Raw genomic sequence first — 26850 nt, forward strand, 5'->3', positions numbered from 1 at the left:
TTTACTTAAAATTAAAAACACATGTATATTTTGTTTTCAACTAAAATGTAAGACATACTTAAGTGAAGTCAACACAATTCAACAAAACTTATGCTTTTGAAGATAGATCAGATTCATAAATTCTTTCAAGTAAGTTAGTTTATGGGAAATTTTAAATTTAAAATTATAGGAAAAACGCATTGCACATGTCTGAAAAAATGAATTATTATTTAAATTAAACTAGGTGGCTCTGCAATCTTAAGTTCAAAGTAGAGTTCGATTGGCCAAAAGCTGCCAAGTGTTTGCCAAATTGAATATGAAAACGCCTCGGGCTAGCTGCTCTCAGCCCACGGAACTCCCTTTCACCTGACAAATGCAGCTTCCGGCCGTAAATAACCGGGCTTACAGACATCGAAACACGGGCAAAAGTCAAATTTATGGCACCACAACATTAACTACACTCCGGGGACACGGCAGCGCTTAATTACGAGCGTATTTCGTTGGGTTGTGCTGGCCAACTCTTACAAGCCAAAGTCATGAGCTGGCCAAATGAGCGTGCCAAATTGGCCTGCAGCAAAAGTAAATCAATTTCAAGTTGTACGCACACGCACGGCCTTAAACATTGGGGCACTGGAGTCCTGAATGCATATTGATAGTATTGTGGGTTGCCTACTATACCTTCAGAAATAACCTTTACGAAATTTAAGGAACTCCTAATTTGTATATTTTATAACTGAAAAATAACGTTAAAATTATTTACAAATGTTCATAAGACTACTATACATAGTTCGTTTATTATTTAACAACATACTTACGAGTATATGTTTTTCTATATGATCAAAAAACGGAAGCTTTTTAAACGTAACTTATTTTTTTAAAAAAAATTCTGATTTGCAACGTTTTTACAATTGTCTATACATACAAATCTATATTCTCGGAAAATCCCAAATATATGCAATCTTCATATATGCAATAAAGTTACTTAGCTGCCAATTACACAAACGTATATCATTTGTAATCCTACACCCAAAATGCTTTGGGAAAATATCGAAGTCTATGGGCAAATATCAATACCGAATACCAAGTGTGCAATGGCTGACCAAGATGAATTATTATAAATGGATTAAGGACGAGATGTGGATGTGTAATAATTAACTGATATTTGTCTGGCAAACACAGTCTATGGCCAAGTGTTCGTTGCAAAATGAGATTCGTTTGTGTGCATAATGCGGTTTCCAACAAGGACTGGCAGCAAGGACAGCGCCAGATTTGCAGATTCATGTCCGGCAAATGGAAAATTTTGCAAATTTCCTAATTACTTACGGCTGGGTGGGCGGTGACCGCCCATCAATGGAGTCGGTCAATGTCAATTGTTCAGGACTCTCGTCCGGGGCGGAACCACAAAATTTACCATCGGATTTGCCCGGACACACTACGAATTGATGTCTTTGACACACCATGGAGTGTGGAGTGTGGAGTGTGGAGTGTGGACCATGCAGTACTGACCACCGAGCGATCCATTAAAGCAAACAGATTTTCTGATAATTTATATTTGTGCTGACCAAACAGTCACCACTTGTTAAGCATATCCCAGTTGTAGTAGTAGTCGCATTTTATCTTACATTTATTTTGGATAATGAACAAAGTCCTGGTTTATATGGATCTTTTTTATTGTCGCTAAAACAATGTAGTGCAAATGATAGGAAGAAGCAAATGCTTTTTGTTTATTTCTATTAAGAACTCCATCAACAATTGATAAATAATATATGTTCATTCACCACTGTTTTTAAATAATTCTGTTCCAACGACCGAAATAATTGAGTCGTAAGCACAAACACAACGATTCATGATTGAATCTTTAAAAAGCTAAACTAACTTACTTTTTGCTCAATTTTTTCTACATTTTCTTGACACATGTTTCGTTGCAATTCAATCAACTAGACCTGCACTACCATTCATCGCTTTTTTGGCTGCTAAATAATCAACACCGAGCGCTAAATCACTGGTGATTTTGTATGAAAAGTGGTGATGATTTTAACATACACATGTCCTACGCTTCATCACTACACTGGCGCAATCATTCATCACAATCACATTTATCTGTGATCACTGCGTGATGATTTTGGGCCAGTGCTGAATTGTGTAACTGCAGGGTAGATTAAAGAGTGTTAAGAATATAATTTTCGCTAGTATTCATTTTAATCAAAACAAAAATTAATTTCTCCTTCCAATTTTTTTTCTTTAAATACAAGTGTATTAATATGTATACCAACATTGATCGTATAACAAATAAAATATTCAGGGATGCCGCAGAAATCACTTGTGTACTAAGTCGTGTAAATTTATATTGCTGCACATAAGAAATTTACGCTGAATAAGCGCTTACCGATTTATGTTGCGCCGATAAGAAATATTTTCGATCAAATTGGGCGCGCTGGTCGTAAGATCATCGATGGCCTAGAACTAAATATCGATTGCAGAATATATTTTAGTTCCATCTCTAGCTTGAAAGTTGAAAGCCCCAACACTTCTTCACTTTGGAATATTCCAGTGAATCGAACGGTTGACTTCGTCTGCACACAAAGTGAGTTTGATCATACAAAAAAGGGAGTTCCCAGAAATATGTAAGTCTTGGAGCCGATTGTAACATAGGCATTATAGGCGAAATACGTTCCGAAAGTGAAGAGGATATGTATGTACATACATACATACACAAAGCCGCCTCAAAAAAATGTTTATCCAAGTTTATCATTCTCAGAAAAGAAGCATACATATTAACATACATATCTACAAAACGGCATTAAAAGATTTATGTTTTTGTTTCATATATACTTTTTTCAGCAGTTTTTTTACAACACGCAAAAAACTAAAATGGATAAGTGGTGAGTATATAATACTAAGCTAAGATTTTTTCCAAATCAATCTCATTTTCTAGGCTACAACCGGTGTATTCAAACCTCTTGGAGAACAAGAATTTTTGCGACTGCCAAATATTAGTGGGAAAAGAATCTTTCGATTGCCACAAGGTGATTTTGTCCAGTGCATCGGAGTTTTTTGAGCGCATGTTTCTGAGTGATTTCCAAGAATCCCAGTCGGGCAAATTCCGCCTGAGCGAGGTGAAACCGGAAACGTTCGCAGAGTTCCTTGCATATGTGTATATGTACTTACAACAAGAAGGATCTGGGGGAGAAACCCAGCTTGATGATAATGGAGCTACTTATCTGTGGATCCACATGGCTTGTGCCTTCTATAGTCTCCGATTGTATGGATATCCTCAAGGCCAAGGCTCCCAGTATGGTGATCAGCGAGCTTGTCGAGCTTTTCCAGTGCGCCCACAACGTAAACAACAAGGAGCTTATCGACATTTCTAAAAATGTGAGTTTTTAGCGGCTAGTAAGTCTTTCAGAATCTAATTTTACTTTGATCAAAAGTAACAGAACCTTGATACTTTTGAGTGCCGATAGACTATTAACTCCCTTTTTATTTTCCAAGAACTTGAGCCGTTTTAAAACCACCATGAATTGCTACGATGCACTGCTTCTGACTTCGGATGTCTTTGAGCAGTATGTCATTCTGGCCGAGGGCTTATTGCCCGAGATCGAGCGGTTCAAGATGATCCAGGCTTACATAACCGTTAGTGGATTGATACACCATGAGACAGCCGAGCCTTCACTGGATGTCGTCGACGACAAGAATAATGAAAATGACAGTGGTGTTGGTGACGTGGCAATACCAAAATCCAATTCTGAAGACAGCGGGGGCGAAGATCCACAAACTGAGGGCGAGCCCGGAACTTCAAAGGCGATTTGCGATAGCAACGTGCAGAAAACAGAAGTGCATAAAGATAGTGATCTCCTGGATGAGGCCAAGGATAGCAAGATAAAACTCATACACCTTAAATACATAAAAACACTTCTGGGCTACATCAAATTCAATAATATGACTAAAAATGATGTTTACAACGTAATTGGCAAGTCCAATTTGTTGAACTTCAAAGAAAAATTCGATGCCCTATACCTAACTACTTACTAAACCATATATTGGCTTATTTCATGTACTTAAACTGGACAGTACTAAAAAACGAAAGTAAAAATATTTAATACATATTTTCCAGAATCAGAAACATTAATCTAAAATTAAGATGCTAATAAGAATTTACTATTTTGTTTCCTATGTTGAACCTTTTCTTTAAATAAAGCTAAACCCTTATGGCAGTCATTACAACTTGAATATTCGACAAAACAAAAGTATTTTAACTACACTTAGAAAGTATTCAAGCAGAACATTATGGTTTTGATTTCCGTTTATTTCCACTATATCTTTTCGGTCCGCGACAGTCTGTCAGATATTTAATCTGTCATCCAAGCGTCAGAAATAATGGCTTTAAATAATAATAAAGCTTTTTGGCTGCTAAATGGTGGTGGAGTAGTGGAGTGCTGAGATTTATTATGCTATGAAGAGCAAATTTCGACCACATGAAGCGAATTTCCACTTATCAGCAGCTCCGCAGCAACAACAAGGGCGAACAGCAACAACATTTTGCTCATTATGAATGTCATCAGGCATTATTTCGTCCATCAACTCGTCGCAGTTGTCGGAGCGCATTGTTTATGGCTTTCTGCCTTGTGGGTCCGGAGTTGGTAGCAGAATCTTCTGGCACTGGCCTTACCGGCCATGCAGAGGGCCATTTATAATGAAAAGAAAAATTAAACGGGAAATTGAAACCGGACTGGCGTGTTAATGAGAACGCGATGCCATGCCACTCGTCTCGTTAACGGCCAGTTCTTAATTTTCGCCTCGGGACCCTCAATGTCCCTTTATAACCTCTCAACTTTCACTGGATTGTCCTGGCTGTTTACGTTGAGGTGTCCGTGAAATTGGGTAATTACTTTTAACGGCCAATGTAACCGTAAACGATGTTATGATGATGTTCGCAAGTTCCGAATCCTTAACATTGCGCTAAGTTAAGTCATCACCGCTTTAGAGTCAAGATTGTTCAAGTATACCTAGCAATTTTTTAATAATCTCATCTTTAATATATATTTTTTTTAATTTTGTACATATTTTTATACCCGTTACTCGTAGAGTAAAAGGGTATACTAGATTCGTCGGAAAGTATGTAACAGGCAGAAGGAAGCGTTTCCGACCCCATAAAGTATATATATTCTTGATCAGGATCACTAGCCGAGTCGATCTAGCCATGTCCGTCTGTCCGTCTGTCCGTATGAACGCTGAGATCTCGGAAACTATGAGAGTTACAATACTGGGATTAGGCACGCAGATTCCTGAGATTCCTGCGCAGCGCAAGTTTGTTTCAGTAGAGTGCCACGCCCACTCTAACGCCCACAAACCGCCCAAAACTGTGGCTCATACAGTTTTGATGCTAGATAGAAAACTTTAACTGAAATGTATTGTTCTCATCAATACCTATCGATTGACCACGCCCACTTTAACGCCCACAAACCGCGAAAACCTGTGACGCCCACAATTTTCATGCTAGATAAAAAATTTTAACTGAAATGTATTGTTCTTATCAATACCTATCGATTGGTCCAAAAAAAAGGTTGCCACGCCCACTTTACCGCCCACAAACCGCGAAAACCTGTGACGCCCACAATTTTCATGCTAGATAAACAAATTTAACTGAAATGTATTGGTCTTGTCAATACCTATCGATTGGTCCAAAAAAAAATTTGCCACGCCCACTCTAACGCCCATAACGCTTAAATCTGTATACCGCCGGTAGGTGGCGCATTTTAATCTCGCTTTGCTACTTGCATATCTCTATTTAGCTGAGTAACGGGTATCTGATAGTCGAGGTACTCGACTATAGCGTTCTTCCTTGTTTATATTTATGTTTGACCAGTAATATAGACAGATATCATAAAGATATTTATCATATAATAATAACAACCATTAACATCTACATTTTCCAATCCCGTATAACAATACAACCTTAGCTTATCTTATCCATAATAAAAGTAAGCCGAGAACTAAGATATGCATATTTCTATCCAGCCTTACCGTTTAGCTTTTGTAAAACTTATTTCGAAACAATATTCGCTGATTTGCTGAGACAGCAAGGCTTTGTCCACCAGTCCCTGCCCAGAACTCAACAATTAGTGACTCTATTAAGTCATCGCAAAATCAACAGAATTGAACAAAAGCCTCCCTCGTGGGTCCCCAGCCGAGCAAAAGCAATCAAAACAGAGACTTGTAAACAAAAAAAAATTAAGAGAAAAAATGCTGGTATTACAACTGGATGGCGTCGCTAGCCGACAAATAAAGTCGGGGGTGCCGATGTCTGGCCCCCGAAAAGTCGTTGGGATATGTTTTCGGATGGGAGGACCGCTTAGTTTCATTAAAATTTAAGCAAAACTCAATGGACTGCAAATGCACGAAATTGGATTGGCATTGGCCCACAGCGAGGAAGCTCCGCTCGAAATGCTCCCGCCGCCAATTTCCGGATCTGTTGGGAGTTCCTTTCAGTTGGCCCAAGAGTATCTGGATATAAATACCGGAGAGAGGACAATAAGACCGAATGGGCGAAAGGACTCCGTGTCGTCGCAAAGTAGTAAAGGAAGAACTTTGCGAACTTTCCCATTGTTGCACAATTTTGATTTACGACCACTTAACGTTTTTTATGTTCCCAGACTCGGCGATTGTATAAGAATTCGCGTGTGTATGGCGGATTTCTCTATAACTAAGCTAGGGTCGACACTCCGGCACTCACTTACCATTCTGGAAATGTAGTATACATAAAAATAGTAAAGTGTTCTATGCCTTGATTGATCAGGCATAAAAGAAAGTTATTTAGTCAGCAGTTATTTATTGAATAGTTCTAGAGTCACAACTAACCTGATATTTTTGCAAATAGAACGTTTTAAATTGGTTGGGAAAGTTCAAGTCTGGTCCGAATGTAATATTGTTCTATCATACAAAGTTTAATAAACGCTTTTAAATTATTCCGCTCCCAGATTAAAGAAAAACCACCCAGAATACAAATGAAAAACAGACTGCAGGCATATATTTTTTTATTTCCGATTTATTTTTATGGAAATGCGTGCCTCTATTCGATTATACGCATTGCTTCTGCTGAAGTTTACTTTTATGTCAGTTTTGGTGTGTGTGGTATATATGTAGCTATGCATACACGAACAACATTTCGTTTGTTTTTGATTTGGATTTTTGTTTTTTTACTAACCTAGTGCAGAAATTAAGATGGATTCACTGCAGCCAGGGTGAAAAATCACTTTTTAATTGCGTTCGCCTGTTGTTTTTGACTTTTGATCCTGGCATTAATGCCAACCAACTGCGGGAAGTCTGCTGCAATTAATACGTTTTGATGATTTATATTCGGGTGTCTGTGTGATGTTCGTGATTAAATATATTGCGCTTAATTGCGATAATTAGCGTGAATCATTGATGTGTGCCCTACATATATAAATGTATAATACAGTCGCAGACAAGCCAAGAAAGATTTCGGTTTGCGGTTCGGTTCGTTACGTCGCGTAGCGCATACGCCCCGTGGTACAGCAACATCGATAAGTATCCGCACTGTGCATAAATTATGCAGTGCCACAACACCAATAAGTATAGCTGCAAACAATTATGGGCTAAATACTAGTACATTTATTATTATTATTTATTCATACGCCTATCAATGCATCCTATGGAAGTAAATTACGAGTACACACTAATTATTCACGAGGGTTGCCACGAGAGTATATTCATTTTTGGTGTGAAGGGCGAGTAATGGCAGGGAACCATCGAGCTCTATAGTTGCCGGAGAAATGGGAAATAAATATATTTACATGTTTAAATATCTAGTAAATATTAAAATACCCTTTTATCTTTAGAGCAGTATTTTTGGAAACTCGATTATTGATTAAAATCATATATTTCGCACCCAATATACATCTTTTTATCAACAGTAGTTAAGAAGGATACTGTTATTTAAAAGGAATTTGTTTAGAATAGGTAGCTTTAAAAATAGGAGTATACTTGACATTTTTCAAACCTTCTCATTTTTTCTAATTAAAATAAAATTGTGAAACTCCTAAGTTTAGGTTTAAATTTAAATTTATAATGGTTTCAAGGGATCGTTCCCAATTACTCGCTCTTTTAACCGAAGACCCAGCCAACCGAACCGCCAACCAAAGTCCCCTGCCTTGACTTGCCATCCAAACCTTTTTACTGGAGCAGTTCGCTGACCGTAAAACTCGTTGCCGTGGCTGCGATGACTGCAGGATTGGAGTGATTGGAGGCGGAGTCCTTGGACTCAGGGCCGCGATTCCAGAAGTGCTCCCCCGCCAAAGTGGCGGTGGTGCGATTGGCCCGCTCCATGGGCGGCTCATCCCGCCGCTGCCTAACCGCCTGCGCCTGCGGTCACGAGGACATGTAGGTGCACTGCGTCTTGGGTTGAGGCTCCGTCTGCTCAATGGGCTGGATGGCCGCCCGCTTCCAGTAGTCCCGCACCGTTTCCACCGTCTCCATGATGCGTAGGAAGTTCCTGCCCGCCAGCATGGCCACATCCTCCTCGCTCCAGTTGTGATCCTCTAGGAGGGCGGCCAGCAGTTCGGGATACTTGGACACATCCTCAAGTCCCAGGGGCGGCAACTCGATGCCGTCGTAACCGGCTCCCAAGCCAATGTGCTGGATGCCGGCAATGGCACGCACATACTTGATGTGCTCGATGACATCCTGGAGGCGTGCCTGACGTCCACATGCCACATCCTCGGAGTCGAAGCTCAGCATGATCAGACCTCCGTTCTCGGCCACCAGCCGCAGGATATCATCCGGAACATTTCGCGTCGAATTGCACAGCTGGCGGGCGGCGGAGTGGGAGAAGATGACCGGAGCCCGGGTCACCTGCAGGACATCCCGGGCGGTGGCATCCGAGCTGTGCGACAGGTCGATCATCATGCCCAGCCGGTTCATCTCACGGACAATGGCCTTGCCAAAGGGCGTCAGTCCCTGCTCCGCCGGCGAGGCACTCGATCCTGCCCACGACACGTCGCAGCGATGGGTCAGGCTGAGATATCGAGCTCCCAGGGAGTAGAAGGATCGCAGCACCCCCAACGAGGAGCCTATTGTGTGACCCCCCTCGACGCCAATCAGCGAGGCGAGAAGTCCCCGGCGATGGGCCTCCACGATGTCCTGTGAGGATGTGGCCAGCACCGTTTCCCGGGCGTACATGTCCGACAGGCGCCGCACAATGTCGATCTGCTCCAGAGCCAACTGGACGGCGTCCAAGCCCTGCGCCTCGCACGGCACATATGCTGACCTGCAAAAGGTCGAAGAAAGTGTGGAGTTTAGCGGACTTATGCCAGGCGTTACGGTGCCAAAAAAAGGAAATATATATAGAGCTATAAAAATAAATATTTGATTTGTAAGTTTAGTTTAATCTTTTTACTTTTACCTCTTATTCTCTTTACATTAATCATTTTCAGGAAATATGTGAACCCAACCTGAAACCTGAATAAATCCAAGCTCCTTCTAATTCTCTCTCTCAACGCATACCATTAATAACCACAATAATTAAAATTGCCAGTTTATAAGTATCTGTTGCCAACGGGTAACTCGGTTAATTCCTCTTGTTCTAAAGAATTCGCGGTATCATATTTTTAGGGATTCCTGGATGGTTTTAAGAACTAACTAATGTCTCTGGTCAAAGGATGTTTTCCTAGCTCTAAAGAATTCGCGAATTTATGTTTTTAGGAATTCATTAATAGTTTGAAATGGTCAACACACATATTTTAAACCTTTAATCAGCACCCAAAACTCCTAACGAACCATGATTGCCGTTTAATTGGAAAATGCAAATTGAAAGTGCCAAAGTGGTTGGTTGAACTTTGCATTTTAGTTGCCATTTGATATGGCAATAGGCGAGCCAGGGGGCATCCAAAACTTCGCAGAGAGCGTCAGAAACCAGATGCCCTGCTGTTTTGGCCCAAAACTCCAAACGAAGTTCAGCAAGGCCGTCCGGCGAATTGAAATGCGAAATTGGCGAAAAGTTACGCTTGCGCCATCTGGCGGTCACAGCAGTGGGTAGAGGGTGTTTCTTTTGGGGGTGGAGTAGTATCCTACCCAAATGAAGTCAAGTCGATTGCCCATCAGCGATTTTCGCAAACTGCAGCTGTCTGCCGCCTGTCAGATTGTTCTCCTCCCCTATTTCCCTAACCAAATTCGAAAATTGTAAGTGGGTGTTGTGGCCTACACAGAAAAAAAAATACTAAATATTTATTGTCCCTCTGTAAAATTCAAAATACTTTGCTTAAGGTAATAATAAATATATAATATATCCTAAACATGTTAAGAATTAGAAGAAAATACAGATATTTTTTCTATATACTTACAGTGTAAATCAATCAATATGAAAACTATATATATCAAAGTTTAATTTTCCAAAATTTATGATCAAATGCCATTTAATAGTTTCCCTAAACCTATTCCCAAATTCCTCAAAATATATGTTTTATATTGGTATATTTATAAATCTTGTTAGGAAAAACATCGAATGATTTTAAATTTGAACTTACTAGAAGTAGTTACTTTTTGTGTTCCTAGAATTCCTAAAAACAAATCCTGGAGGACCAATTTCGGTAGGCTTTTCTTTCAATGTGAGTTTTGTGTAGGGTTAGGCTGAGGAGGAGGACCTACAGCAGACAGGTTGGCTGCTTGCCCTGGGGCATTCAGCCGGTTGCCAAATTTTATTTTGCAGTCAAATTGTTGGCAGCTTTTTATTGCCGCGCGGGGGAAACCGTCGGAGGTCAGGAGTGGGCGGCCGTTTGGATGCCTCTGGGTGGGCGTGGCCCGTTGGCTGTATGTTGCCATGTTTTGGCCAGCACTCGAATGCATGATGGTGGAGGGGTCAAATCTCTGACCCGGGTAGATGTCGCCTCGGCCTGATTGCAGTTTTATGTGACTTTTCAATTTTCATGACTTGGCCGCTGGTGGGCGAATTTTCATTGCGTATACGCCCCATTGAACGTTGTAATTTCAGTTAAGTATCAATATAGGCTCAATTGGTTTTACATCATGGCAATGATAGAAAATATGGCTATACCTTAAACCAGTGGTCGGCACACACATACCATCACAAGTTTGCCTTGCATTAGTGTGAGTGTAACAAACACGAAGTTTGCGCGCGGCGTGCTGAAGCGAGACGTTTCTCTGCTTTGCACTGAGATCCTCTGCCGCAGCAACAAAAAAGCGCGCCGAAGTTGAGACAAAAATGACCCGAAGACCCATGCCGAAGTCACACGAACATGTACGTTATACGTGAGCGAGCAGAGGATGGGCAGAACACTTCCCTATGCTCACTAGATAGGCCGCTGCCGACCACTGCCTTAAACTAATGGACATGTTGTGCAACTATTATTGAATTTAAGGTATTCTTAGTAGAACAGAAAAAGGAAAACGATCAAACTGTAAATTGTTATAGTTGTTATAAAACGAATTTTTGGGGTAAAAAATATACAACATAGTGTAACGTAAAAATTTTTCTTAAATCTATATTGGCTAAAAACGTTCAGAAAATAAAGTTCCCAATATCGTTTCCAAGATGTGCAAAGTCTGCCAAAATCGAGATGAAAATTATTTGGTTTTTAAGAATACATTTTTCTCGAAAAACAAAATCTAGACTACTTTCATCTGAATTGATTAAATATATTCGGATTTTAAGACTACATTCTGCTCGAAAAACAAAATCAAGACTACTTTCATCTAATGTATGACTTCATCTTATAATAAACAAAACAGCACTTCCGTCTTGATTTCAAGAACGTATTTTCTCGAATAAGTGAAAAGAGCTTTTTTTCAAATGTGAAAATATGATCTATTCTTTGTTATTATCTCATTATTTCTGGATTATGGATTTCAATTTGAAGTCTTTTCAGGACTCACCACACTTGGACGCTGACCAATCCCTGCTTGAGTCGCTCCATGTCCGTTTGCGCCCACGCCGGCCGCGCCCACAGTGACTTGTGATCCACGTCGTGGCTGAGATGGAGCTCCAGGCTGCTGTGGGCGTACTTGCGAACGTTCCAGGCGTAATTGTTGTGCCCGTCGACCAGCGGCACCTCGCGAAGGATTCGGCGGACGATTCTCAGTCTTTGGGCGTGCGAGTTGCGGCTGGGCGCCATGAGGAAGTGCTGGTAGGCCAGGGTGGCGGCGATGGCCAGCAGACAGATGGCGCTGACCAGGGTGAGGGCCACCAGCCAGGAGCCCCTTCTGCCCTTCTGTCCGCCATCCGCGCCAGCGTTCGCCTTCCTTGACGCTTTTCCCTTCGCCTTTCCAGAGGCACCGGCTCCCGTCGCCGAATTGAGGGATGTAGGCGATTTGGCGTCCAGACCCACTATATCCCCGCCCACGACCACGCCCCCGGCCAGAGGATTGCCAAAGTTCACCTTGGACTTCTGGATGCTGGCTATCTCGCCGCCGGAATCGCTGTTCGAGATCGAGTTCTGGCGGGACAGTGTGCGGCGGATGTTCGAGTGCTCGGTGACGTCGGGCAGTCCACCGAAACCAGTCGTCTGGAAAGGGGAAGATTACAAAAAATATTTGTTTAAAAATTGTATTTGGATTTCAATTGTTTTTGTATTATTATCCTAGTGCTATAAGTATGTTTACTATATTGTAAATAACCTATAAAGGATTTGAAAACCTTATAATATTTTATAAGCCCTATATTTTGGAAAATGTACTCTGGGAATACTTCTGAAAAATGTATTCTCGGTTCTATCCGAAAAAAAAATATATTATATTCTTCCCTCTTCATGATATATAAGTAGTTTATACATACAAGACGGAAAATATATTTAAAAATAATTTAATGACTCTGCGTTTAAAAAAATTACTTAAGCTTGCTTTAAAATAACTCTGGTATGTGTTTTTTTATTTTAACAGAAAATAATGAATAGGTTTAGTTCGCGGCTCGTTTAGCGGTTCAGGTTTCTTTGCAGCCAGTTCCCATATCTAAAGAATACAATACAATAAACTTCGGTGGGGCTGAAGGGGTGGTGAGGCGTTGACTGCTGGGTGATACAACCGTTCGTCGAAAAGTTGCTTCATTAAAAGTGCGTCAAAGTTTCTTCGTTGATTTTGTGCCCTAATTAAAACTGCAGCAGAAGAAGGAAACTTGGAGCGCTCTGCTATATTCATAACTTGCATGAAACATCAACACGATGCGCAGGGAAACTTTTTAATGAACCGAATAACCATATCAGAATCAATATAATGGCCCAGCCACGTTCCATCTACCCCATCAAACCCATCCACCCGTCTACCCAAAATTTACCAAACCTTTTGGCATTTCGAGTGACGGAATCATGGCTGCCGGGCTAATCTGGGCTCGACATAATTAAGCCTCAGTCATAATTCATGGACTTGGGCCACATGTGTCCCCGGGTCCAAAAAACCAATGTAACTTCTTCGACCCACCTCTGTCCCAAAGGAGAGGGGGGTGGTATACCCACATACGCCCACCCTACGGGGTATACAAAGGGGACAAAACGGAAAACTTTGTCGTGTGAAAGTTGTGACATAAAGTTTGTCAGGGGCAGGCAATGATTTGTTTATATTGCGACTGCCTGAGGAATTATGCCAAAACTGTGCAAAGTACAAATCAAATCTAAATGCGCACATTGTTGAGCACAAGCCAGGGAATTCCGAGATGAAGACATTGCTTAGAATGAGATTGGGAATAAACTGGAAACATTGTCCTCAGATGAAGCCAACTAATTTGTGGATAATTTATTAAATAAATTGAGCACACGTTGTGCATTAGAGAATATTTCTGTCTTATGTTTCCCTATATTAATTAAAATTAGGTACTAAAATATTTATTTCCTATTTTTAGTCTTCGTCTTGTTCATTCGTTTACATTAAAAAACCTTTTTTAATGCATTTCAAATTGAGTTGTAAGGCTTATTAAATATTTATGACCCCTAGCAGTTCAATAAAGTATTTTCACATATTTTCATATGAATAAATAATTCATAATTTAACACCAAGCTATTTCGCTTTAAAAGGCACTTCATTTGTTGTTTATTTGAGTTATGAATACATTTTATTTATTTCTTTTCAGCAATTCTTCAATATATAAATATAAGCTAAATTTAAATGAGGAGTTTCTATTTCAGCTTGAAAGCTTTTTAATACTTTTTCCTCTTTCCCTAATGAAATTCCATATTTTTGGGCGGACAAAGCTGCCCAGTTGTGCATTTTTGTGAAAGACAGTGCTGCACAGAGTTTTCCCTGGGTTTTTCCCAAAAGCTTTGACTCGCCCGGACTGCGGCTAATTAGCTGGAAAATCGGCACCACACGGCGTATGAGCAACGAGCGTGATGGAAAGCACAGCGCTGTTTTTGCCAGGTTTTAATGCACGAAAAATAATAAAATAAATTAAATGAAATATAACGCGGCCACAAAGGGACGATGTTGGCTTTGACCACTTGCTACATTTTCAACTATTTTTTAATTATGAATTTCAAACATCATAAAGCAGGCAACAGTGAAATTAACTTTCATAAAAAGCAGCAAAACTTTTGCGTGGCTTCGCGAAAGTAATAAAACGATAACAAGATGACGGAGGGGAGAATTATTTTCTTTTTGGCAGCGAAAGAAATATTCATCTCAATTTATTCAATTTTTAATAAAAATGGAAATATTTTACGTGCTTCCGCCATAGCACTGGCACCCTCTCACTTGCATTCTCAACATAGTTGCATAATTTTTTCCCCTAGATTTTCTGTGTTTAAAAAAAAAATCAGGCAAAAAGTTTTTTCGGGAGCCACCGTTGGCTGCTTAAAAGGCGCTTCATTGTACACTGTGCACTTTTCCGCTTTTCCGAAAGGGGCGACGATGGGTGGGGTTTTTCCGGGACAGCTTGGTGTGACGCGGGAAAGTTTGTTTGCCAACGGAGGTCGCATCATCGTCATCTCGTTGGCGGCATTGCGGGAGCTAAAGCTGTAATCCGGGCACCAGATTTGGCCACATTTCCCACCGACTTTGCTCGCATTTTGGCAGGCGACAGGGCCGCCCGAAAAATGCATGACCATGAGGGCCCGCAGCCACAGGATCTGTCCCACAGGTTTGCCTTAGTTCCGCCAAGTTTATAATTAGTTTAGCCCGGGTCATGCCCTGCATTGACATGCCACCGAGAGCAAAAACAATTGCATTTATGGGGGGAGTTTGTTAAGGCTACTAATTGCCACCCCACACTTTGGCTTAAATTTTACGAGCTTCATAATTCCTGAGAAATAAGTCAAGTGAAGTGAAGTAAACAAGTGACTGCTTGTCACAATATTTTATGGGGCTTCTTATGTTTTTTTTTGGTAATAAACTTGATTGTGAAAAATAAAAGTGACGATTTTTTGATGTACTGTTAAATGTTAAATGCTTTCCAATGGAGTGTAAGCAATGGATTGTAAATCCTCAAAAAAAATCTAAGGAATGAAAGTGCATTCAGTAATGTTAGCGTTTGGAAATCATTAGCTTTACATAAGCATAACATTAAATAATTAAATTATAATTATAGAAATAATTATATTACTAAAAATAATTCTTAAAGAGCAGCCTTGAAAATGTCTATGGATAAAGAACCTTAAACTGACAAAAAATCTATAGAAAATCCAATACTTTCATATGGAATTGGAATGTTTTCGTTGTTTATTCATTTTAAATATAGAACTTCCATTTTAATCTAAACTACTTCTCATTTAACCAAAAATTCCTTCAGGTCAATAAATAACCATTACTAAATAATAATAATAATTACAAATAATTAATAATTGTTAAGAAATAATAAAATATATAAAAAATTATTATTTATCGAAACATAATAATAATTATAAATAAGTAACAATGATTAAACTAGAATTTTAAATTAAATATTCACAACTTCAACTTCACGTATTTATATTTACTATTTCATTTGTATATCATTGTATAAGTATTAAAAATTTGCATGTTTTTGGCACACAACGCCCAGCTATCATCCTTTTTTAAAGATATCTAATAAAGCTCACTTAGCACTTTGTTTCCACCCACGTTAGGATGGGTTCCGCCCTTAAAGTGAGTGCGATAGGAACGGATGATGATGGTGTTTTGTGCGTCTGGCGGACTTTGTACAAATTGGCTCCATTGTTGTTGCCTGTTGCCTGATCCCCCGACCCGGGGCAGAAATTCGTCCAATTGAGTTTTAAATAAAAATGAGCAGACGATGCGGCAACAACAATGGCAGCTGCTACTCCATTTTCACCCAGCAACCTGCAGCATGTCAGTTGCAGCAGCAGCAGCAGCAACATCAGCAGCAACAGCAGCAACATCTGAGGCATTCAGCTCGCACAAAAGGCGAAAGGAGGCGGCAACAGGACCAACGTCAACAAGGACAATAACAATGAAAACGGCAACGGCAAAAAATAGAAACGGGAGCAGAAAAAACTGTTACGGAATGCTTTATAGTTTCCGCCATTATTTTCCCTTTTGCAGCTGCAGTTTTTAGTAGAACCTCTACTATACTATACCCACTATGAGAATTTAGTCCGAGACTAAAAACAACTAAAATCTGTGCCGCATGTGCAACAGCCAAAGGGGCTTTACAATGGGCGGTGGACAGGAAACGCTCTTTGCTGTATGCTGAAAAGTATTTGTCATGCTATATCTCATCCCCGCCATGTGCAGAGCATATATCATGTTATACGCGGCACTCGGGGGGAAACAAAGCAAATCCATTCCATAAATAATCCCCCAGTAGTTCCATGGGGAGATGTAGATTTGTACTAGGTGCGAGTGCCAAAATATTCTCACATATCCCTGGAACCCAAAAAGCACGAGGTAAATTGGGAGTATCGCTTAATCTCTTCCCCACGACTAGTTTGCTACTGTAAAGGTCCTTTGAATCATAATCGGATTTACATGATTTTACTGATATTTTCTTAAACGTTGGAAAATAAACTAAAGATGTAATCATTTGCTTAAATGTTATATGGAGTAGAATACTTTAGAAGGGATACTTATTATCTAGTTTGTTATAATTTATTTTTCATATTATAGAAACGTTTTTATTATTTATTGTAACCTTGAAATTGAGTTATTTAATTTACGGAGCAACAAAAAGTTAATTCATCTTTATGGTTATTTCACTTTCATGTTTCTGCCATGTTAATATGTTTTGGAGATTTCATGCATCTGGCATAAGACAACTTGTGTGATGGGTAATAACTTTCGCAGACAATGCCATAAACTTCACCATATCAATTTATCGAGTGGCCCTTTGCCTTGATTATGATTGATTCGACCATGAGGGGAAAGTAATGTTCAAAGAATTTGCGGTCAACTTTATCAATTCGCCCCCATTGTGCGATGCTCTGGATGCGATGGAGCTGTCCTGCGATGGATTCCTCATCCTCAACCTCGTCCTCGTCCGGTTTCGGAACCCAAAGGACCCCGGGGAGTGCGCAGCAGGCATGTCGACAGCCCGGAGTTGTCGACTGCGGTCCCTGCCAGCTGCTGTTCCGGCTGCTGTTTTTAGTTTTTCAAATGTCATTTGGCCATTTCACGCTGATGGACATCAGTCTCTGCCCTCCGCACCCGCGTCCCTCTGCCCAACAAATTGCCCAGTGGCTGCCACGTAATTTCTGCCTTCCGTACTGAGGTTGCTCCAGCAGCAGCCACATTCAAATGTTGCAATCGTGGAAGGCAAAACCAAAACCAAACCCAAACACAGTCCAAAATTACACAAGAAAAAAAAGTATACTAAAAAAAATATAGTAATAATTCTTTCTTCATTTATAGATTAGTTAATTTGTCAATCAAATTTATTTAAGACAGGAAAGGTTTTTATAATTTTCTTTAAAAACATATTTTTATTGGCATAGCTTAAAAACGCTGTTGTTAAAAGAACATCTTTTTAACTTAGTACCAATGGTAATAATAATAATTTTTGTAATATATTAATAATAATAAATTTGTAGCTAAACGAATGGTAAATTAAAAAAATATTATTTATCGACAACAGAAAAGATTGTTTTAATATTCTATAAGAAAATGTATTTATATAAAGACTATTAATCTATAAAGATTTTTGGTAATAATAAAAATCAAAAATAAAACGAAAGTAATATCTTAAAAACTGAAAAACATATTCAATTACAAATCTCTTACTTTGTGTTGAAAGCCGAAATATTAGTAACTCAATAACATAAAAACTAAGAATTAAAAAAAAAATTAAAATGATTTAATTAAACATTTTTTTTACATTTTTAAGCAATATCCCTGATTTGTTTTCAGTGCAGGCCCAGGAGATTGGTCCGAAGGACAGCAGACTGTTGGCCATTGGCGTTAGCCACAATGGCTGTGTTAGACCTTCGCATTTTGTTTGTTTATTCTGCCGTCCCGTTGCGACTTATGTGGGCGATGACCGGCGAATGTCCGCACCCCAAGCCCAACCTCCCCAAACTCCCCATTTTTCAGACCTTGTTTGTTTTGTGCCAACGGAATCGAAACGTTCTAAGTGTTCATTAAACAATTTAAAGTTGATTGGCCCTGGCTGCCGAGCACCGGAATGTGTGTGACGTACATATGTCTCAATGGATTTGGCCTTAAATGTAATTTGGCTGCTGATTGCGTTAAGCGGCCGAGCACTTTCCTAATTGTAATGTCTTGTGGCTGAATGGCTGAATTAATTCCTTATCCGATACGGATTGATGTGTGTTATTATCAGCAAATTTCGATGGAGAAATGTTGACTATGCCACAGGCAATCTAAAATTTGTGCGGGCTTCTTGGTTAAAGAAGCTATCTTCAGATGAATTGAACACTATACATTATCCTTAGTAAAGTTCAATATGTAATTTAAATATTTAAACTTTTATTGAGAAAGATAACCCAAAGTGGTTTAGTCCCTAAAATGATTCTATACTTCTTGTTTTATTATTATAAAAATGTAAAGTAAATGTTTTCTTGTTTCTTTTTTATAAACAAAAATTTAACTTTGAATAAGTTTAAGAATAAAAAAAATTTGAAATCAAATTCCTGTAATTTCTAAACTTGATTGCCCTTTCCTTTTAAATGTTCCTATCTTAGTTTAAGTTTTATAAACACCATAAACATTTTAAGGTAAATGGTATTTCTTTAAAAAATTCTCCATTTTAAGATCAATTCGTTGATAATGGGTTTATCTTACTGCGCCAGTAGTTCAATGATGGTGCAATATTATTTTCAGGAGTCACGTGCAGGTCCATAACAGAGTGTTTCATCAATTGCCATTCTTATTCCTGGAGCCTGACAGCCCTCAACACTCGCGAACAGAGAGCCGGAGCCCAGGACAATGGATTTGGAGTGTCTGGTTTTGGCGAACTTGACACGCGGCCACCACGTCCATCAATCAAAACTCACTTGGAGTTGCGGTGGAACAGTGTCTGAAAAAAGTTCTCGATCGAATGGCAGCTCTTGGCCAAAAACTATTTGCACACGAAACACAGGAAACGCTGGGCGGAGTGGAAAGTTTGACTTGAACCCAAAAGTGCGGACTCGACATTTTTGGGCGGTGTCATTGGAAAAGGGGCGGTGTGTTAGGAATTTGGCAAACTATTGGCAAACTCAATGATGGGGAGCATCGGAGCGAAGCTACCGACACGGATAGCATAGGGCACAAAGGGATACACGGAGAAAAATAATGGGAGGTTATGAGACCACTTGGATTGGTCTATAATAATACTAATTCAGATATACAGTTTATAATATTACCAACTAATAAACAGAAAATAGTGTTGGTTATTTAGTTTTGATCCCATTTTTAAGAGACATTTTCGTTTTGAAATTAAAACATTTTTTTTCTTTTTTAAAAATTTAGATATGGAACTTATTGAAATAAATATTATGGTCTTAAATGTCAGAACCATAGTTCTAGTTTTCAAATCTGTATATGTCTGTATAAAATGAGTTATGAGTATAATGTTTTATTGAAACAATTTACTGAAATGCTTAAAACGTAATGGAAATAATCGAATTTTATTATATCTGCCAGATATTATTTGGTAACATAGAGAAGGTAAGTGATTAATATGTACTTTTCCTGATATTTTTCTCTGCATCATCTGAAATCCTGAGAGTGGACAAGGCAACAAAGCGCGAATTGAAGACAGGAGGTGTGGGGCTTGTGGGGGAGCTGGAAAATAATGGCGATTTTTATGGCTTTGGCGGAACGCATAAAAAACCCAAGCTCCGAGGAGCAGCAGCTCGAGCTGGACAAATGCCCGGGCTGGTGAAAGGCAACTGAAACTGAAAACTGAATCTGCAACTGCAACAGAACGACATTTGCAACATTTAATTTATTATTCAAATGTGAACAAATGGCGCCGGCTACCAAAGATGACAGTGTGCCCAGTGAGTAATGGTTTCGAAGGACAATTGTCCCGGTCCCAGACCTTTTATCCCCTGGAACCCTAAAAGCCCGCTGAAACCCCTTGAAACCCCCCAAAAAAACCCACGATTCACCCCCTTTTTTCGGGTTCTTGAGCTTAAGTTTGCCAGAGTTTATTGTTGGTGGCTTTGGCAGTTGGATTGGAATCATGTCCTGGATTTGATTCGCCCTAGTCCGTAGTCCAAACAAATTGAGTTACATGCAAATAATCGTTTGTCCGATTTGGTCACAGGATATGTGTCCCACGCTAGTGTAAATAAAATCGATGGTATTTATCATGAATGGTCTAGTTTACTTTATCTATCGAATTCCGACAGCAAAAAGATACTATTGTGAAAGTAAAGTTTGGACAATCGAGACTTTTACATTTTTATATTTTATGTTGAGCGTTTACAAACATAGTAACAAAGAAATGTTTGTTTTTTCTTGTCTACTTTAACTACCATTCAGCTTTAAACTTGTAATATTTTACAGCTGCTTTGTGAAGTGGTTAACCACAGAATATGTTCATTTTTTGCCACATATCCTGGGTAGACGAATAATTGTTCTTTTTTTATCTAAATCAATATAACCGCAAGTAATTAAACACACCTCAAATTCAAATGCAACATCTGACAGAGCCAATTTGCATATATCAGCATGTGGGGCACTCGTCTAACTAAATAAACCACTGCAAGTGCACTTATCAATGTATGATAAATGTGGAATATATTTCCATAAATTTCGGCTGTTATTTAATTTCCGTACCTGAATATAGGAGAGTATTTCTCTTTGATTTGATTGGGAATTATTTCGAGTTTCAATAAATTGAAATTTATGCTCTATTTGAAGTAATTCCTCTTAAAATCATAAATACCATAAAGAGACCTATAACACCAGTTTACAAAAGAAAATTGATGAAATACGCCTTTCAGGAAACCTTTGTTTTCCGGTAAGATACATCTCCCTGATTAAGAAAAGGGCACTTAAAATTTTTTCTATGGTACCAATTTTTTTTAAAGTGTAAAAAACGTTTTTTGCACTTTTTTATTTTATAACTTGAGTTGTGATAAACCGAATTCGGTCATTAAGGACTCATTTTACAGGTAATAGAATGCCCTTTAACTTTCTTATACACATCATTAAGTTCCATTCATTAGTTCAAAAGCTACACTTCGTCAAAGTTGAAAAATTTGGAAAAAAATCAAAAACGCTGGCATAAATGGCTTCTTTAAAAATACACGCGTAAAAACCGAAATTAGTTTTATGTTTTTTTCTTGATGGCTGAACCATAACGGAGAATATGCGCCATAGATCACGACAATCCGTTGGTAAATCGATTTTTAACAGATTTTTAAACGTATATACCCAAGTTCATTATTCGGGAGCAGCGGCCGTTAAACGTTATTTTAAATTTTCAGTGTTGGGGAACGTAAGAATTTGGTGCAAGTTGTTATGCATAACGTCAGTTTCTTTGCTATAGCGCTGGGCAAGCTAAAGAGTATGCGATTGCAGTTACGAGGAAATCATTTTCATATATTTTTAGCAAGGAAACTGACGTTATGCATAACAACTTGCACCAAATTCTTACGTTCCCCAACACTGAAAATTTAAAATAACGTTTAACGGCCGCTGCTCCCGAATAATGAACTTGGGTATATACGTTTAAAAATCTGTTAAAAATCGATTTACCAACGGATTGTCGTGATCTATGGCGCATATTCTCCGTTATGGTTCAGCCATCAAGAAAAAAACATAAAACTAATTTCGGTTTTTACGCGTGTATTTTTAAAGAAGCCATTTATGCCAGCGTTTTTGATTTTTTTCCAAATTTTTCAACTTTGACGAAGTGTAGCTTTTGAACTAATGAATGGAACTTAATGATGTGTATAAGAAAGTTAAAGGGCATTCTATTACCTGTAAAATGAGTCCTTAATGACCGAATTCGGTTTATCACAACTCAAGTTATAAAATAAAAAAGTGCAAAAAACGTTTTTTACACTTTAAAAAAAATTGGTACCATAGAAAAAATTTTAAGTGCCCTTTTCTTAATCAGGGAGATGTATCTTACCGGAAAACAAAGGTTTCCTGAAAGGCGTATTTAATCAATTTTTTTTTGTAAACTGGTGTAATTTGTTTTGGGCCAGACGCTTTAAAATTTAATAATCTCCCCTGATTTAGCGATTGTTTGACCTTTTTTAAGCCCCTCGTGTCGTCTCCAAATCAAATCAACTGCGGGGAATATCGTTTAATGAACGGATACGGATATGGCGGATATGTGCTCCATAAAAGTATACGAGTTTCTTTATGGGGGAATCTGCATAACGGATCCTATCTGGCTGAAATAAAAGCGGCACATCTTCTTTCACTCAAGACCAGGTCATTCGATTCGGCTGAGGCAGTCGCTGCACTGGCCAAAATAAATGATATCAGCTTTTAAATTAAATTAAATTGAAAGATTCTCTTTAAAGTTTTATGGATAAGCCCATTGTTCTTAAAGTAGTCTGAAAAGCTCTTTAAAAAAAACGATTTTGTTTATCTTCTTAATTGTAATCCTTTTAAACGCATCTTAAAAACCTTTTTCAAATTTAAAATTTTAAAATTGCATTTTGTTCAGTGTTTGTTTTGTGACAGGCGGTGTCGTTAGTGAAATCGCGGCACGAACACAAAGAGCCGGCAATAATCGTAAATGCTTCCCTCTCCTCATCACAATCCTGTGGGATAAACGCCATGAATGCCAATTACAGAGGCGGCAACGGTCTTATCCTTATCAGAGTACCACCCACCTTTGAATTGCTGAATTTCTATACCTTAGTTTTTGCTAATGGTTAGGTTAAAAAGGTTTTTTTTAATATTATAAAAATAAAACTTTATATGTCCATATCATTTGGCTAAACTGCCTTTAAGTCGGAACATTGTTGAAAGCAGGTACTATAAATAAGGAATTTAGAATGTTTTTCTAAAAGTCTTTTAACTTAGAACAGATCGGCGTGGCCTGTTTAAAAAAAAATGGAAATTTCCTTGCTTCAAAAAGTTTAATAGTTGAAAATGTAAGCGAAGTAATTGTTCTTTTAAAAGTCAAGGAACTAATTTAAGGTGAGAATTTTGTAAGTAGCGAATATCTCATAGTAGGGGTTCTTAAATCCAAAGTTATCTCTATTTTTCCCTTACATATAGTCTATGTTCTACCCTTGACTTAACCCACCCACCTGGTAGTCCATGTAGTTGTCAAAGTGCATGTAGGAGCAGCTGCCCGCGTCGCCTGGCCCTGGAATGGGCAGGCCATTCTCGTCCAGCTCGACGGCGGGTGGCGGTGGAGGCGACGGCGGTGGCAGGTTGTCGCCCTTGAAGGACACCCTCTTCGGCTTGCCCTGCCCCCCGGCCAGTCGCCTCCCCCTCCCCAGGGTTCCGGTGCCCATCATGTAGGCCAGCGACCCACAGCCCACCACTGCATCCTGCTGCTGCTGCTGCTGTTGCTGTTGCTGTGGGTGGTGCTGCAGGGACTGAAGGCCGCAGGCTCCGAAGCGGAAGTGCGGCATGCAGGTGGTGGTCATACCGCCCGCTCCGCACTCACTGCCCTCGAAATCCGACTCGACGTCCGTGACAAAGGCGGCCGGTTGGAAGCCGCGCGGCAGAGTGGACGCCATCGAGGGATTCGGATTGGGATTAAGATTGGGATTAGGCCCGCCAGCCGAAGCCGGCATCCTTTGGCGTCCCAGCGTTCCGGTGCACAGGATATTCATTTGCTGTGGATGTGGTTGTGGATGCTGGTGGATGGTGTGTGGAATCTGTTCGCCCGCCAGGAGCGCCAATTCGCCGGAGTTCCCTGTTGTGGCTGTGGCTGTTGTTGTTGCTGTTGCTGGGTTGCTGGCTGGCAGAAGGTGGTGCGTGGGCTGCAGCTGATAATAGTGCTCCACCATGGCACCACCCGCCATTCCTGCTCCTCCGCCACCCACCGCCCCCTCGACGGGAGCCGGTTGTAGAAGAGCCGTGGGTATCACCATGATGGGCATCATGGCCGGCGGCGGAACGGAGGAGGCAGTTGCTCCACCGGCAGCCTGCAGCATCTCCATTTGGCACATCTCCTCGTAGCTCAGGGGACGCAAGTGCTCCATGCCTGGTTTTTTAGGGCGTGGTTAGGTCACTTCAATAGTATTCCTTCACTTTTGTTTATTAACAATAACAGAATTTCGAAATCTCACTATGGTTTTTCTTCGTTTTCCACCTGTACACCCTGTACCAATACATATATCTTTTTTTTTTTTGGGGGTGGTCTGGAGTGGGTGGGAAGTTTTCGCGCGCGTTCCCTAGGTTTTGCTCACATCGCGCCCGACTACAAAAAACCCGTGCGCTTTCGTCCTTTCGGCAAACTTTATTCCGCGACAGTCCTGCAGCTACTGAGTTTGTCTGCCAATCTCTGGAGATTTTCGCACCGCCAATTCGCCGGAGTCTGTGCAGACGGGGCGCATGCGCCGCCCGGAATCCGCTGGCCAGGCTCGGCTCTTCGCCGCAGACACTCCCCCTTTTACCCCCACTTGACGCGTTTTGTTTTGATTCCGTTTCGTACAGAGAGAAAAAATTGATACCAAATAACATGGCCCTAACAGCATTTCTCATTGTATAGTGTATAAATTGGAACCGTCCCATTTATTTGCTGCAAAATAAAAATTAAATCAATATCTATTAAATATTTTTATCTATTTTATTTTAATTTAAACGATTTAACAAGAAATAAAAAAATTTTTTGTTTATTTTTTCATACATTTTTTTTTATCTTTACACCTACTTTTATTATAATCTACATTTTATATTTCTCACATAGAATAAAATTAAGCCTTTTAGTGAAAAACAATATATCAAGTTGTTATTTAACTATTATAATTTATTAATTATACAAATATTTTAACATATTTAAAACATTTATTTGTTTTTCGTTACTAAGAAACCTTCAAATACAAAAAGAAGGCTGGATCTTTTAAAAAAAAATTCTTAAGTTAACTGCAGTGCCATTTCTCTCAGTGCAGGCTTAGCGTTGAAGTTGGCGGAGTTGATTGCTCCCATCGTCTGTTTTGAAGCCATGTTGATTTTCGTACGTCGTGGGAAATTTAAGCTCTTCCCAGCTGGTCCCGCAACTGGAATACAGGATTTTAATTGCCGCTCGTCGAGAAGTGCGGCGCTGGAGTCCCCGGAGAATGGGCATTGCGGTGAGACCCATCCTTTTGGTCCCTTTCGTCCTGCTGCAATGCGCAGATGTGCAACCAACTGTTGGGCTAGAAGTCCAGCCGGCCACCACCTACAACTATTTATGCGGATGACGAGTGGTCCTGGCCACCGGACTCCGAGGGAATGACCTGGCTGAATGGCCGCTGATTGCACGGAGGTGGCCTGCAAATGACTTTCTGATATGGCCAGCGGAATATTGACTGTGCTGAGTTCACACAATCCCACCGCTTTTTCAAACTCATTCGGGAATACGAATATTATATACTGCCGCACACTGAGCGAAATCGTCATGTGGCTGACTTTGATGAAAGAACTGTAAAATCACTCATCTGCAACAGGGTTTTAATGGGCTGTTGTGTGGGCATCAGTGCGGATGAGTAATATTTGCTAGTTTTTCAAAAGGCCAAACTTGGAAAATCACTCATCCGCAATGTGGGCCCGCAAAGGATATGTTGACTTATGATAGCTGAATATTTGTATGATGTGCTTCTTATTTTTTTTTATTAATATATTTTAAATAAGCCCATATAGTATTCAAAATATCAAAAGAGTGGCTTTATGTACGACCTTAAAAAATATTAAATTATAAATATGGTATTAAATGCCATTCACGCTATTTCATCCTATGTTTATGTATTACATTTTTATAAAATAAAAATATGTCATTGTGTTTTGTTTTGGCCGAATAATTCTATTGGCAGCAATACAACAAAAATCAGTGATAATGAATGTAAAACCAACAAAATGGCTGAATTTATATGCGCTAAAAACATTTGTATCTTGACAATGTGGACTACCGGGGCCCGTAAATTTGCACACCAAATAAGTGAATTCAGGCAGCATCAAGATAGAGCTTAAAATATTTGTCATAGTCTGCGGTATCGCACATGAAAATCTAGACACGACCAACTTTTCACTATGTTCGCTAGTATGGTTCCCGAAAACCACCTCGTATAAATCCGCAGACACGCGTCGCGATTTCTGTTTCCTTGTTTTATATTTTATTTTCTTGTTTTCAGGACATGGCACCTGCGGTGATGTTCCATTTGGGACACAGAGGCAAAGGAAAAAACACAGTTGGAGATGTCTTTAACAGATTTTTGAGTCAACGTTTTTTGTGTTGCGATTTGTATTGTGTTCTTTTAGTATTATCTTCTTCTTTTTTTCCACACTTTCCAGTGCAACTGGCCTCCCCCTTCATTTACATTTGTTTCATCCTATTATCCTGGTTAACCGGCCCGT

The 26850-nt window shown here is 39.6% G+C and overlaps 2 protein-coding genes across 6 annotated transcripts in view; one reads left to right on the plus strand and one right to left on the minus strand.

Annotated features, from left to right (window-relative positions):
• Positions 1 to 2464: 2464 nt before the first annotated feature.
• On the plus strand, positions 2465 to 4209 carry LOC118877417 (uncharacterized). 3 transcript variants are annotated; one of them, XM_065864616.2, is made up of 4 exons: positions 2465 to 2563; positions 2821 to 2861; positions 2915 to 3354; positions 3472 to 4209. In XM_065864616.2, the coding sequence occupies exons 3-4, from the start codon at positions 3130 to 3132 to the stop codon at positions 4009 to 4011; spliced, it is 765 nt and encodes a 254-aa protein (XP_065720688.2). In that variant the 5' UTR covers positions 2465 to 2563; positions 2821 to 2861; positions 2915 to 3129; the 3' UTR covers positions 4012 to 4209. The 3 variants fall into 3 exon arrangements, with proteins under 3 accessions (XP_065720688.2, XP_036672031.3, XP_065720689.2); XM_036816136.3 differs by having other exon boundaries at positions 2491 to 2603; XM_065864617.2 differs by having other exon boundaries at positions 2504 to 2603; positions 2824 to 2861.
• Positions 4210 to 6978: 2769 nt separating this feature from the next.
• The window catches only part of LOC108014645 (uncharacterized), a 101994-nt gene continuing 82122 nt past the window's right edge, over positions 6979 to 26850 (minus strand). The window contains exons 3-5 of one of the 3 annotated variants that reach the window (XR_011604061.1): positions 11887 to 12515; positions 8169 to 9265; positions 6979 to 7305 (exon numbers count right to left, since the gene is read on the minus strand). Coding sequence is in view for 2 of the 3 variants with exons in the window: in XM_036815264.3 (XP_036671159.3) it covers positions 8368 to 9265; positions 11887 to 12515; positions 23595 to 24500 (2433 nt within the window). In the remaining variant the exon portion in view is untranslated. Of the gene's footprint in view, positions 9266 to 11886; positions 12516 to 23594; positions 24789 to 26850 lie in introns of those variants that run through there. The other 2 variants (XM_036815264.3, XM_036815262.3) reach the window with 2 other exon arrangements.

The sequence above is a fragment of the Drosophila suzukii genome, chromosome 3, assembly GCF_043229965.1.
Source record: "Drosophila suzukii chromosome 3, CBGP_Dsuzu_IsoJpt1.0, whole genome shotgun sequence".
NCBI lineage: Eukaryota > Metazoa > Arthropoda > Insecta > Diptera > Drosophilidae > Drosophila > Drosophila suzukii.